A 13769-nucleotide genomic window follows, 5' to 3' on the forward strand; every position below is an offset into this window, starting at 1 on the left:
ATGACATGCAAAGTTTGCTTTCATCCGAAAAAAGTACTTTGGACCACTGAACAACAGTGGTCCAAAGTGCTGCTTCTCTGTAGCCCAGGTCAGGCGCTTCTGCCGCTGTTTCTGGTTCAAAAGTGGCTTGACCTTTGACCTGGGGAATGCGGCACCTGTAGCCCATTTCCTGCACACGCCTGTGCACAGTGGCTCTGGATGTTTCTACTCCAGACTCAGTCCACTGCTTCCCCCAAGGTCTGGAATCGGCCCTTCTCCACAATCTTCCTCAGGGTCCGGTCACCTCTTCTCGTTGTGCAGCGTTTTCTGCCACACTTTTTCCTTCCTACTGACTTCCCACTGAGGTGCCTTGATATAACACTCTGCAAACAGCCGATTCGTTCAGAAATTTCTTTCCGTTTCTCACCCTCTTGCTTGAGGATGTCAGTGATGGCCTTCTGGACAGCAGTCAGGTCAGCAGTCTGACCCATGATTGCGGTTTTGAGTAACGAACCAGGCTGGAAGTTTTTAAAGGCCTCAGGAATCTTTTTCAGGTGTTTAGAGTTACTTTGTTGATTCAGATGATTATTTTTATTGCTCGTTCAGAGAACCTTTTCATAATATTCTAATTTTTTGAGACAGGGATTTTGGGTTTTCATGAGCTGTTTGCCAAAATCATCAAAATTAAAACAATAAAAGACCTGAAATATTTCAGTTGGTGTGCAATGAATCTAAAATATATGACAATTTAATTTTTATCATGACATTATGGAAAATAATGAACTTTATCACAATATTCTAATTTTATGACCAGCACCTGTATAAGCTGTAGGTGGATTTTTATACACTGGGATGTTTTTAGAGAAAAGTCTGGAAAGGAGAAAATATCTAGTAAACAGCAGTGGTGAGGACAAAGATCTTGAAGCCCCATAAAACCACACTGCGTACCACTCAGCTGAGAACAGGAATCTTAGCCACCAAATCACATACGGACCCCAAGATTGAAAACAGCAGATTGGGAAAACATTCCCAGTAAACTCCCAATGAGTTTCAACAGCCTAAGACTGTTGGGCTACTATGGGTTCATAGATATGTACAAACATGCAGCAGCTATGCTATCGTTTTTAATGTGGACTAAAGGAATTTTTAAAATACCACGTGGAATCTATTAATTTTAAGGCAAAAGGAGGTCTAACCCAGTACTAGTAAGTTGAGCACATTAACGTAACTGGTGAGTGTTTTTTATAATTCTGTCAACGCAGTCATTTCTTGAAAGTTAAGGAAAACGTCTTTTGTATTTTTCTAAAGTAACAGTTTTAAAGCAGCCCACTGCAGGTTGAGAGTAGATAAAGAGCTAATAATGGGTTAGTCTGTAAACAAAGGAGCAGAAAAAAGTCACAGGAAAAAGACTGAATTATGTCATGCGATTCTTGCCATCAACCACTAAATTCTTTGAATTGCAAGGCAACTTGAGACTGAGCCACAACAGAAAGACAAGTCACCTTATTCTTGGCCTTGTTGCTGAAGGACAGCAGCTGGTAAAGCAGTTTATTTTTGCGCCTAAACATATCTAATCAACTTTATTTTTGAAGTTACTTCTTTGCAGTTGAGCTTGATATCTTAATCTAGTAATACATCTTCATAGTAAAGGTCTGCCTTCTGTATTTTAGAGGGTATGTTGGACTTGCTATTGGCTTCTGCCAGCTTTCATCACAGATCAGCATGTAACCCACATGTAGTGTGTTAAGAAAATAAATTTTAAATATGCTAGTTTTAAAACTTAACATGTCTTGATTGAAATAGCCTAATTATAGTTTTAAAATCAGTAACTTATTCTGGCCTATTGACCTTCATGTTACCTGTAGTTAAAGCAGATTGTTTGCTAGGATCGTTTGAACTGCCTTTTGTCTGTGTGGGAAAACAATACAGTAGAAGTTCTAGCTTTTCACATTCATCTGTGAAAAGCCGTAAAACAGCAGGAGTTCCTGGCTTTAGAGAGGGTCAGAGGTAGCTCCTGGTTGGAGGAGCAAAGATACGCCTTATTTGAATAAATTAAAGATAAGAATATGCTTTTTACTATAAAACTTTCTACACAGAAGTAACAAATTAGATTTGCTCTTGCAGTTCTCCAGACGCCTGCCTTTCTTTCTTTCTTTCTTTCTTTCTTTCTTTCTTTCTTTCTTTCTTTCTTTCTTTCTTTCTTTCTTTCTTTCTTTCTTTCTTTCTTTCTTTCTTTCTTTCTTTCTTTCTTTCTTTCTTTCTTTCTTTCTTTCTTTCTTCCTTCCTTCCTTCCTTCCTTCCTTCCTTCCTTCCTTCCTTCCTACCTACATTTCAATTAAACTAATTTTGATCTGAATTAAATTTACTTTAATAAGATTTTCTTTTGTTAATCTGTTAATTATCAAATCAAATTTTATGACCTCTATTTATGGTGCATTAATTGCTAAATGCAAATTTTAAGTTACCATCCTCTGACTAAAGGAGAAAATTGAGGGTTTTTTTTTTTTCTTTAACTTGAAACATGCATAAAAACTATTCAATGCACTAGAAGGGTGCTATTAAATTTTCACTCTTAATGAACCAACAATAGCTTCCAGAACAAGCATACAAATGTTCCAGGTTTAGAGGTAGATTGGATGCAAAATAAAAAGACTTCACATTTGAGGTAAGAAAATTATCTAGATTATCTGATTTAGCTATTTTGTGAGCTGTGTTTTTTTTTTTTTAAACTCTCCTCCTGAAGTTAGGCTAAGCTCTGCTTATTATGCATAGCCATTTAGTAACTTGTGTATGTTGCTATTTCACAAGCAGTAATTATTTGGTTTGATATGAGGGACAGTCAATATTTGGACTTTGCAGTGAGACCTTCTTCCCTTCAGCATGAGGAAACAATAAAGTTGGTATTTGTTGTTGAAATTTGAATGTGTGCACTTTGTTACGACTGTTTCTCATTTAACAATAAGACAAAGCCTCTCCTTATTTTTCCACTTCTCTGTTATCTCATAAATTCCAAAACAATAGTGGTATCAAATAATGCAGCATAACCAAATAAAATTGAGTAAAAGTGGTTTGGAGAACAATCCTCCTGATACCAAAAGATTATTATTTTATTTTACTTTCTTAGACAGTTTGTTCAGCCCCAAATGAAAGACGGATCACCAAGGCAAAGCTCTTACACTCTCTGTAAAAATAAAGAAAAAAACAAAAAACGGTGATCACGGAAATAACTTAAAACTATCAAAAGTAATCATAAATAAAAAATTACAGATATTTAACCAATGAAAATCTGACATTGCCTTTGAATTGTGGTTTAACTGAATCTGTTGTGATCTGTGTTTTCTGTGTATCTATTTTGAGATTTTTCTGTTTATTACAGTGGTCTGTTCCCCTGAGTCTCTGCCTTCCCTGTTGATTGTTCCCAGCTGTGTCGTTTCTTTGATTACCCTCCCAGTGTATTTAGTCCCACCTGCTGTCTTTGTCTGTTGTCGGATTCTTGTCATGTGTGCATCTCTGTCTTCTCCGTTGCTCCCTGTGCAACCTGTTTGGATTCTGTTCTTTTGTGGAGTATTCATCATTAAACCATCATTCAACTTTATCCTGGGTCTGCCTGCGTCTTCCTTCACCTCACCAAACCACCAATCATGACAAAATCATACACAAATAAAAAACTAATGAAACAGGCAGGCCTGGACGAAAAATATACTAGTCCCTTAATATTTTGTTGTGCAATCTTTTGAGGGAATCACTGCAAATGATTTCTGTAAACATTAATGAGACTTCTGCACATGTCTACAAGTATTTTGACCCATTTTTCATGACAACTGGAGCAGTTTTCATGGGTAAACTGCTCCAGTTGTCTCAAGTTTAATTGGTGCCTTCTCCAGATGTCATGTTTCAGCTCCTACCACATGCTCAATATGCTTTAGATCAGGGCTCCTTGAATCCAGTTTAAAAAAGTCCAGTGTTATCTTAGCAATTCTTGGGTGTTTTTAGCTGTTCTTTTTTTAGTCACTATTGTGATGAAAGACACATAATCAGTTGGCAACATCTCTCCAGGACACCTTAATAGTCTTGAGTTTAAAACCAAGCTTCTATTTCACAGCAGGTTCTTTGCTTGGTATGCTTCACTTTTGCGTCTGTGAACATAGAGATGATGTGCTTTGGCAGAAAGCTCCAGTTTTGTTTCATTGGTCCAGAGGACATTTTCCCAGCAGCTTTGTGGCTTGTCAATATGCAGTGTGGCAAATTCTAGTCTGGCTTTTTATGATTCGTTTTTCAACAGTGGTATACCCTCTTGTTAAATATGTGTTTTATATTCATGTAACTAAAAACAGCAGCTATTAATGGATAGCATTAACGTTTTTGTTGTTGCATAGTTTAATGTACCAAGCGATTTGATGTCAACTAATGTTAACCCTCTTTGAACATATACATTTTTATGATTTTAGGTAGGTAAATATTGTAGGTTTCCTTATGAATTTTTAAAATAAGTTACATCAAGCTGTCAAAACTGACTTTGTTAAACTGAATGTTGTAAGAAAAAGATAATGATTCTAAATGTTCTTCCTGGGTTCAATTAGCCTCAAAGATTGTAATTTAAATTCAAATTTTAACAATAAAATATCTAATGTGAGAAAGTTAATTTCAGTGGTTTACCACTTGACCTTGTCCTTTAAAGATTTTACTTAGGCTTGTCCCTAAAAGATTTTATACTTCAGTTAGTCAAAGTGACTGTTTCACTTGGTTTTAATATCCTCACCCAAAGCATTGAACGAGTGACACTCATTTCTACCCTATCTCCATATTTAAGTCAACTTGACAACTAAAAACACAAAAACCTGCTTTATTGCTTTTTCAGCAATAAAGCAGGTTATTGCTTTTGCATGAACATTTGGATAAGACCCTGTACCTTGATTCTGGTTTCTATTATTGTATGCTTCTTGTTTAACAATCAGTGGCAATCAACATTATGAGGCATTGTCACTGTCTAACACAAAAATCTATGCCATAATTTCTATGAACTCCAAAAACACAACAGTAAAATTACTTTCTTTAATCCTGTTTGTCGATGCTCATATAATATAGTCGATGCTACTAAGCCTAAAGCATTGTTCCCAAGCATAAAAACTTCTCTTTTAAGTCTCCTTCATAACTGCATCTTGGACCATATAGAGCATGTTTTACAGCTCATTACTGTTAGCCCAACTAGCCCAGACCTGTAGGGTGCTTTCCTAACTGTGACACACTTCAATTATAATATTATTATTTATTCCCTGTTTAAATGCTTAAAATTTTCAGGAAGTCATATGAGGGAAAAAAACCTGCCTTCAAAATAAAACCTCAACATTTTAAATTTATATCTCCACCAAAAGCTATACAAAAGACAATGACAGCCATCTTAAAAGTGTATGTTTTGGAATATGTAGTTTGACATGCTCTTGTGTCTTTATAAATATGTTTTCATTAGTGTAGAATGATGGGCCCTGAAGTGTTTGAAAATTGATTCATAATCTTTCCCAAATTAATGAGAAAAACAATTGCTTTTCTTTGAACATTTCCTGCCCACAGGCTAGCATGTGCCAAAGCATACAGTTGGCAAGTGTTGTTGGACAAACAAATAATGACACAAACTGGCATGGCATAGTATTCTGACAGCTTAAATGAAATTGAGGGAATTTTTCTGTTTTTGTTGTAATCTAAAGCTCATTAAGATCCATTACCTTTTTAACAAAGCTGATTCTTAAATCAGCATGTCGTCTTTGCTTCCTCAGTGTGGCCTGGAAAGGAGATACACAAAGAATTCACATAATCACTTGAACTCTGCATCCAATTTTCTTACCCCAGAGGAGGATATAAGTAGTTTTTCTTTTTTTTTTCTGAATCGCAGTTTACAGGACTCCAATGGTTATCTGATGTATCCAGGCGCCAGCAAAAGCTGAACTTCTCCATGACTTGAATACTGTATTTGTTGAAAACAGACCTTGAAGTATTCAGAAGAAATAGGTAATGGTGATGTTCTTGGACAAACAGCAAGATTTAGAATACTTTGTTGACGCATACCAATTGTAGTGTACAAAAGCACACAGAAACAATGTGATTGTATTTTAAATGATAGCTATGATTATCACATCTTTTGTGGTTGATTAAACATTCAATATCTGAGGCCCCAACCTCTTCATAACCTCTATGACACAAGAGTAAATGACAAGACATACTTTGAGTTGCTCGGCTAATAATAAGGTTTGAAACTGTGATGGAAAACAAGGAGGTTGAAAAGCAGATGTCGCAACCAGCTCACAGATGGTACTAATATTTACGTTGCTGCAGGGTATAGGTTGTTATGTAGGTTACATGAAAGCGGAACAAAGGTATGTGTGGTAATGAAACAAACTGTTTGGGGCCACAGCTGCAAAGGGGGTGGCTGGTGATATTTATTTTAGGCAGGCAACATATTCCACTCATTCACACTGGGATACCAGAGAGGTGGATAACAAGGAGGCAGCAAGAAACTGGTAGGTATACTGCAGCAACATTGGAATGAATCGTGTGTATTTATCTTTAAAATATTCTTTACCTTTCCTTAAGTGATCATGCGAGCATTGGTGTTCATCCTCTTGATGGAAATGGTGGATGTGAACGTCAGCCAGGAATACAGCCCCTTCCAGTGGCTGTCCCAACTGCGAGGCCGGAGGCAGAATGCAGGCTGGCAGTCTGAGGCTCTCGATTGCCCCCTGGAGTGTGATTGTCCAGCAGCCTACCCCACAGCTATGTACTGTCACAGCCGCAACCTGCAGCACATTCCCTACGTCCCATCACACATAAAGTATGTCTACCTGCAGCGTAACCAAATCACAGGCATTCAGGATGGAGTGTTCGACAACGCCACCGACCTGGTGTGGGTGATTTTGTCGCATAACCAGCTCAGCTCGGAGAAAATCAGCGACAGTGTCTTTGTCGAGCTGGGAAGCCTGGTTCGACTCTACCTGGATAACAATGAACTGACCCATGTGCCTCGTAACTTACCAAGATCCCTCACTGACCTGCGACTTTCCTACAACAAAATCACAAACATCTCCTCCAACTTGTTTGAGTCCATGTCCGACCTCACCACCCTTCAACTTCAGGGAAATGACATTGAAGAGGTAGACGGTGGGTTAACGGGACTAAAATCTCTTATGATGCTGGACATGAGCAAAAACAAGCTGATGAAAATTCCTGACAACTTTCCCAAAGAACTACAACAGCTCTACCTGGACCATAACAACATAAAGAGTGTCCCAGCTGGTTTTCTTACCATGTATCCCAAACTACAATTTATCCGCTTGAGTCACAACAGTTTGACTGATGAAGGACTTCCCTCCAATGTCTTCAACACCAGCACACTCGTTGAGCTTGACCTGTCCTTCAACCAACTGGAGAAGATCCCACTTGTTAGCAGGAACCTGGAAAACCTGTACCTGCACGCCAATAAGATCAAAGGTACGTACACTTCTTTAAATCTTAAAGTAACAAAGTGAAACAAAAGTTTTATTGAGAATTTTAATGACACTAGTGTTAATTTTATTTATCTTAATATGTGTAGTCACTTTTTAACCAGAGACAATTCGTTAAAGGTGACCTGTTATGCTTCCTCAAATAAGTTTTTGTAAGTTTGTTTACTTTTTTTCCATTAAATTTGATGCTACTGCCTGCTGCATTTGGATGCATTCAACAAAAATACAACATGACATGTTCTTTTTCAAGGACTGTAAATCCATTCCCACTGGCCCTACCCTCCTCAACTATAACTGGGACAGCCTATTCATTAGAAACTTTGGGTTAAAGACAAAAGGTGCAGGGCAAGAGGTGGAATGGGAAGGAGTAGGAGAGCTGCAGCCAAAATGTTTCTCCATGAAAACTCAGATCTAACAATGCATCTTGGTGCAGAGCAGGAAATGAGTCAGCAAAGATCGTGGGAGTTTTTCCACCAACCAGATCTAGCGCTAATGGGGTGTTATCAGTAGCTGTGTATATAAAGACCAAAGTGCAGGCACAGCAGCATAAATGCAAAAATATTAGATCAGTAACAAAACTCAAAGTCTGAAATTTCAGAGAGTCACAGAACTAGAACAAGATTAATATGGAGGAAAGTGCTTACTGGAATCAAAAACAGGCCAGACAAGTTTAAAAAGTAAAAACAGCTGAGAGAAAACAGACCACAGGAACAGAGGGGATCAAAAAAGAGAAAATGACTGGAGAGAAGCCTAAATACTGTTCAAACAAAAACGTAGCATAACATTTAAAGTGAGTCAAAAGATGAAGACGAATGATAACAAAGAACCCCAGAAACAGAAGTGACAGAGAAAACAGCAGATACGTAGAACACTAATAAAGATGGACTTCCCAAATAAAGCACGAGCTAAAATCTACAATGAGAAACAATAGCTGACAATCACAGAACTATAAACATGAATGTATCACAGGCTTAAAGCAGCAGTATGTACGAGTTGTGTATATATATACTGCTCAAAAAAAATAAAGGGAACATTTCACTTTAATTTTGTGTGTGGCTCCAAATCCAGGCCTCCATTGGTTAATAAATTTGATTTCCATTGATGATTTTTGTGTGATTTTGTTGTCAGCACATTCAACTTTGTACAGAACAAAGTATTCAATGAGAATATTTCATTCATTCAAATCTAGGATGTGTTATTTGAGTGTTCCCTTTATTTTTTTGAGCAGTGTATATAATGATGGCCTCAAAAAGCCTTGAGACCCAGAAACAATTTGTTTTCATAGCCCCAGCTTTATGGGACAAGTTTTTCTAGTCTCTGCCCTTCATTGTCAGCTGAATGGCCCTGGAGCACTCATCCATGTGTTTACAAGTTCATTGCATCAGTTAATGCATTACTAAGGGGTGCGTGAGACTGCACCTCCACAGGCTAAACCACCAGCCTATTAACCCAACCAGGGGTATCGCTGTTGTCCTGCATGGCAGTTTGCACCTGTTCTTGATTATGGCAGCTTTGGTCTTCCATACTTGAGGTTGTGAATGTGACTCAAAGAGTTCTTTATTAAAATCCCCCAACTAAACAGCAAATATACACATGTTCACAGCTTGGCATGCAACTGAAGCTATAACTCCAACTCCAGACTTTAAATATCCATTGTAAAACTTTCTATGGTAATTATTCATAATGTACTTGTGTAGTGGCAAGCATGTCGCTGATACAGTAAGACCAGATGCACAAGAAAGTGCATGTACACAGAGGCGCAAAAAATGGGTATGCACCGTATGCAACGCATAGGGGCGCAGCACCAGAGGGGGCGCCAAAACCCCGTCTGGAGGGGGCGACACACCGATTATGTTTTAAAATCACATACCATGAAAATGACCCAATTTAACACATGGCAATGACCCAATTTAAATTGATTAATTGTTATATAGAGCTAAAAAGCAGCAACACCCAATAATATTTTGTGTCAAGCTCATTGATCTTTGCTTTTTATAAGGAGAAATGCTGCAGATATTTTGAGAACTTGCTGTGCAAATTGCAGAATTGTTTATTTATATCACAGAACTCAGACAAAAGTCAATTCAAAGTGCTTTGCACAAAGTTGAAATTCAATTTAGCCACGCTCCAGTTTAAAGTTCAAAAACCAATAAGATTTGCAAATAGAGCAATTAAATCTTTTTGTTTACATTCTGAAAGCACAATGCACTGGCTGACAGGAGAGGAGACTGGTATGTCATCCTTTAGAGAAAACTTAGCTGTAATATATCAACATGTAGCATGTTGTTGTATGATTTTGTTATGTCACTGTTGCATATAAAACTTTGACAATGTGAGCGTTTGATGTTGCCAAATCCTCATTCAACCCCGAGTTGGTGATCAGAACATGCGGTCAACGAGCAGATAAACATTTTGCAGTATGACATTTCATTTGTTTATCTGGGATCTTTTCACATCAGAGACTGTGAAAGCAGAACAATCACCTGTTATTCTACCTGCTTCACTCGAATTATGTATGTTAAGTGCTAAATTTTGAAACGTGAAAGTTGGCTTATTTTTTTTACAAACAATCTCAGAGGGCAATGCCATTTAAGCAAAAATGTACTGCTTAGGATACTGGTCAAAATCGGATCAATTTAAAAGTGAGCTTTATGTATATGCTGTTTTTGTCAGTTAACACACATTTTATGTGGAAAGTCCCCAACATGTTGTTATGAAGGTGACGGCTAATTAAGTCAGTCAGATGATAAGAACAAGAGGCGTTCTTATGTCGATGTGGCTGCGGACAGCCACATCGACGTTACCTAATTGGTGCAGCAAATTAAGATTTCAAACAATCAAACAATATAAATGATCGTATCCGCAGACTGGTGTGCTGCTTGTTGGGTTTCTGCTCTCTCCTCCTCCTTTCCAGGGTGTGATTGGCAGGTGTAGCTTCCAGGTGGCATGCATTACTGTCATCAAGGAGTAGTACTTAGAGGAGTGGCTTCTCAGAGACAGAAACCAGATGGTTAACTACTACTTGTGATAACTACTGCTTAGTCTGCTCTCACAATTGAGTCTTCTTGAAAACTTACCCTCGATCTCCTCCTTCATCACAGTTTAGTCGTCAGTGTTCATCCTAGATCCTCAGCTTCACCCTGTGGATTTCCTCTCCCGGGATCTCTCTCTCGTTCTCCTTGCTGCTCCTGTTCAGGGCACCCACCTGTGGCTCACCTCCGTTACTCAACTGCCTGTCCACCCTCCAACGGTCCATCCTCTCCTACTAACGAAACAAGAGCAAACTGATCACAACTGACTATTGACAATTGATCCAGCAAGCAGCCAAGCACCAGATCTTTGGATACACCGCTCCCCTCCTCGATCGTTTCCCTTCTTTATAAAGTTAGACCCTGATTCCATCCATCCATTTTCTTTACACCCTTATCCCTTAATGGGGTCGGGAGGGGTGCTGGTGCCTATCTCCAGCTAACGTTCCAGGTGAGAGGTGGGGTAACTCTGGACAGGTCACCAGTCTGTCGCAGGGCAACACAGAGACACACAGGACAAACAACCCTGCACACACTCACACCTAGGGACAATTTGGAGAGGTCAATTAACCTGACAGTCATGTTTTTGGACTGTAGGAGGAAACCGGAGAAAACCCACGTATGCACAAGGGGAACATGCAAACTCCATGCAGAAAGACCGGGGCCAGGAATCAAACCTAGAACGTTCTTGCTGCAAGGCAACAGCTCTACCAACTGCTCCACTGTGCAGACCCTGATTCCTTCTTCTGCAAAACCAGTTCTACTGTAGATCACGCCCACTAACAACCTCTCTGTCTTTCAGTGTAGAACAGGTCATGACTTCGTATTTTCCCTCTTGCAGACAAGTCTTTCAAGCATTTCTTCTCTTCAATAAATAAATCATTTACCTTCCAATCCCTGCGGTCTGTAATTGTTGTTTGCATCAGAGTCAAACACAATCAAAACATAAAGCCAAAAAACATAAAAAAGCTACAGATCATAAAACTGACAATGACCAAGTCATGCGGTACTACTTATAAAACATGTCTGTAATATTTATTGCAGTGGTATCAAAATGTGATTCTACATGCTGAAAAACAACAGGGTCATTTATTGCATTTCTGTATTTTATCACTTTAATCTGGCAACATCCACAAAGCAAGCCACATTCAGCAAGCACAATAAAAAATGGTGATGTAGAGGCAACTAAACCAAGCCAGTATGGACCTGACTGGGTCAAACTGATCTATTCTGAACTATGGAGATAATTTTATTTATGCGCCTGCGTATTTGGCATGAATACAGGAATGCAACCCAAACACAGTCCTTGAGGCAAGGCATAATCCACCAGGTGCGGGAAATAATATGTTTTCTTGGTTTTTTTTAAGTGTTTCTGATTCCGATTCCAATTTTCTTGTGGTTTGTTTGGCAGTTCTTTTGATGTGTTCATGTTTATAACCTGTTTCCACATTTCTCTTCCCTTTCAGAGTTTTCCCTGAGCAGTTTCTGTGACACAATCGACGGAACAAACTTCTCCAGGCTGAGAGTGCTGCGTTTGGATGCCAACAAAATCAGCGCCAGAGACATTCCTGTTGAGGCTGCCTACTGTTTGAGACTGGTTTCCTCTGTTAATGTTTAGAACTTCGTGTTCTGTCATGATTTTTTTTCTCCATCTCTAACTCATACTCTCTTTGTTACACGTCTGCTTCATTGGTCAAGACATTTTTTTTATCAAACAATTATGTTAATAACATTTCAGTGATATCATAATTCCAGTGTTAGTCAACAGGAAATACCAGTGTTGCATAATTGAATATCCAGATGGCAGTCAGATAGTCATGAGAGAGCTGATGGATTTTCTTTAGAAACATTACAATCTAAGTTACTGGTTTATGCCAAACCAACACTGTTACACATAATTACACAATAGCTGATGAAGACAATTTTAATCAGCATCAAACTGTCAATCATTTGTAGAAGATTTAGTTTGGATCTTTGCCTCCACCATGTGGAATGCCACAAAACTTCACATCAAGAAATGGTTTGTTGTTTTTCTTGAAGACATTTTTTCTCACTTCATCACTTTACTGGTTGCACAATTCATATAAAATCTTTTATTCCAAAATGTATGCACTGGGTCGCTATATTATTTTGAACTGACTTTAGTTAATATGCAACTAAATATTTACTTTGAAGCCCACATGATCTGGTTTTAACAGCATTTTATAAAGTTAAAACTAAGGAATGGTGTATATGCATGAGATGTTGAAAGCAAATGTTACACTTGATAACAATAAAGTCTTTTAATTGATTTTTTTTCTTCTTTTGATTTTGTATCTTTTTTTTTTAATTTGTGATTAAATCAGGACTGTTCCAAGCAGATTTACCTCAGTTGAGTCATTCATTTTGTGTTGTACATATTGAAAGGAACGTTCTGGACCAGGTCTGGTGTTATATCCAGTTTTTTTTAGCAGCAACAAATTCCACCAAGAACTGTTTTGTTTTTCCAAACCTGCTCCCATGGTGTCCAAGCTGTTTTGGCAGTGCCTGACCTGGGGAGGCCAGTCTATGTCTGAAGGTATTCCATTGCTTGTTTTTCTATCCAGGTGTGACGGTGAGCTGCAGGTGTTTTATTTTCCTTTTACTTTGCATCACAAAGGAATCATATTTCTTTTATGGGACCCTGATAAGAATGTGAATACATTTAAATGTGTCACTTTTCGGGGCAGTTTCTTAGCTATTCCCAGGACTGTGCTCTTCTAGAATCAGGTTTCAGAGGTTGCTCCAGGAATCTGCTGCAGTCCCTCACCAGGGTTCAAGGTCACAGCCTGAAACACGCTGTTGACCACTGAGGCCTTGACTCTCCACAACTTCTCCATTTCCTCTTTGAGCCATTTGGTATTACTCTCATGTTTCTTCTTCTTGAGGTTGTCCCTTGAGACCACTATGGTTATCAGATCTGCTCATTTTTTCTTCCACTATGTCTGGTTGTTTATTATGTGTTGGACTGTGTCAGAAGCATCGTTGTCCCGAACAGACCTCTATTGCTCTTGTGCTGAGTATTTGTTCCTGTAGTGCCATGATTTTGTATCTCTGTGCTTTCCTTTAGTCCTCGTAGTAATTCACTTTGCCAAGCCTTTGTATTGCGATTCAAAGGCTTGTTTCCACCCGGTTTTGTCTTGCAGTCCAAGTTCGTGCTACTTGAGGCATTTATTTAGCAGTTTGTAATTTTTTTGGTTATGCTCCCATTGAATTTCAGCTGTCTTGTCCTGGATAGTAATGTTGACAG

General features: G+C 38.5%; 1 protein-coding gene across 1 annotated transcript; it reads left to right on the forward strand.

Moving 5' to 3' along the window:
• The first annotated feature begins 6564 nt into the window (after positions 1-6564).
• fmodb (fibromodulin b) lies at positions 6565-12860 on the forward strand. Its single transcript, XM_014973752.2, has 2 exons — positions 6565-7458; positions 11968-12860. Exons 1-2 carry the CDS (start codon positions 6570-6572, stop codon positions 12117-12119), a joined length of 1041 nt encoding a protein of 346 aa, XP_014829238.2. The 5' UTR covers positions 6565-6569; the 3' UTR covers positions 12120-12860.
• Positions 12861-13769: the final 909 nt, after the last annotated feature.

The sequence above is a fragment of the Poecilia mexicana genome, unplaced genomic scaffold (assembly GCF_051168715.1).
Source record: "Poecilia mexicana isolate PSO_F unplaced genomic scaffold, ASM5116871v1 scaffold_7, whole genome shotgun sequence".
Taxonomy (NCBI): domain Eukaryota; kingdom Metazoa; phylum Chordata; class Actinopteri; order Cyprinodontiformes; family Poeciliidae; genus Poecilia; species Poecilia mexicana.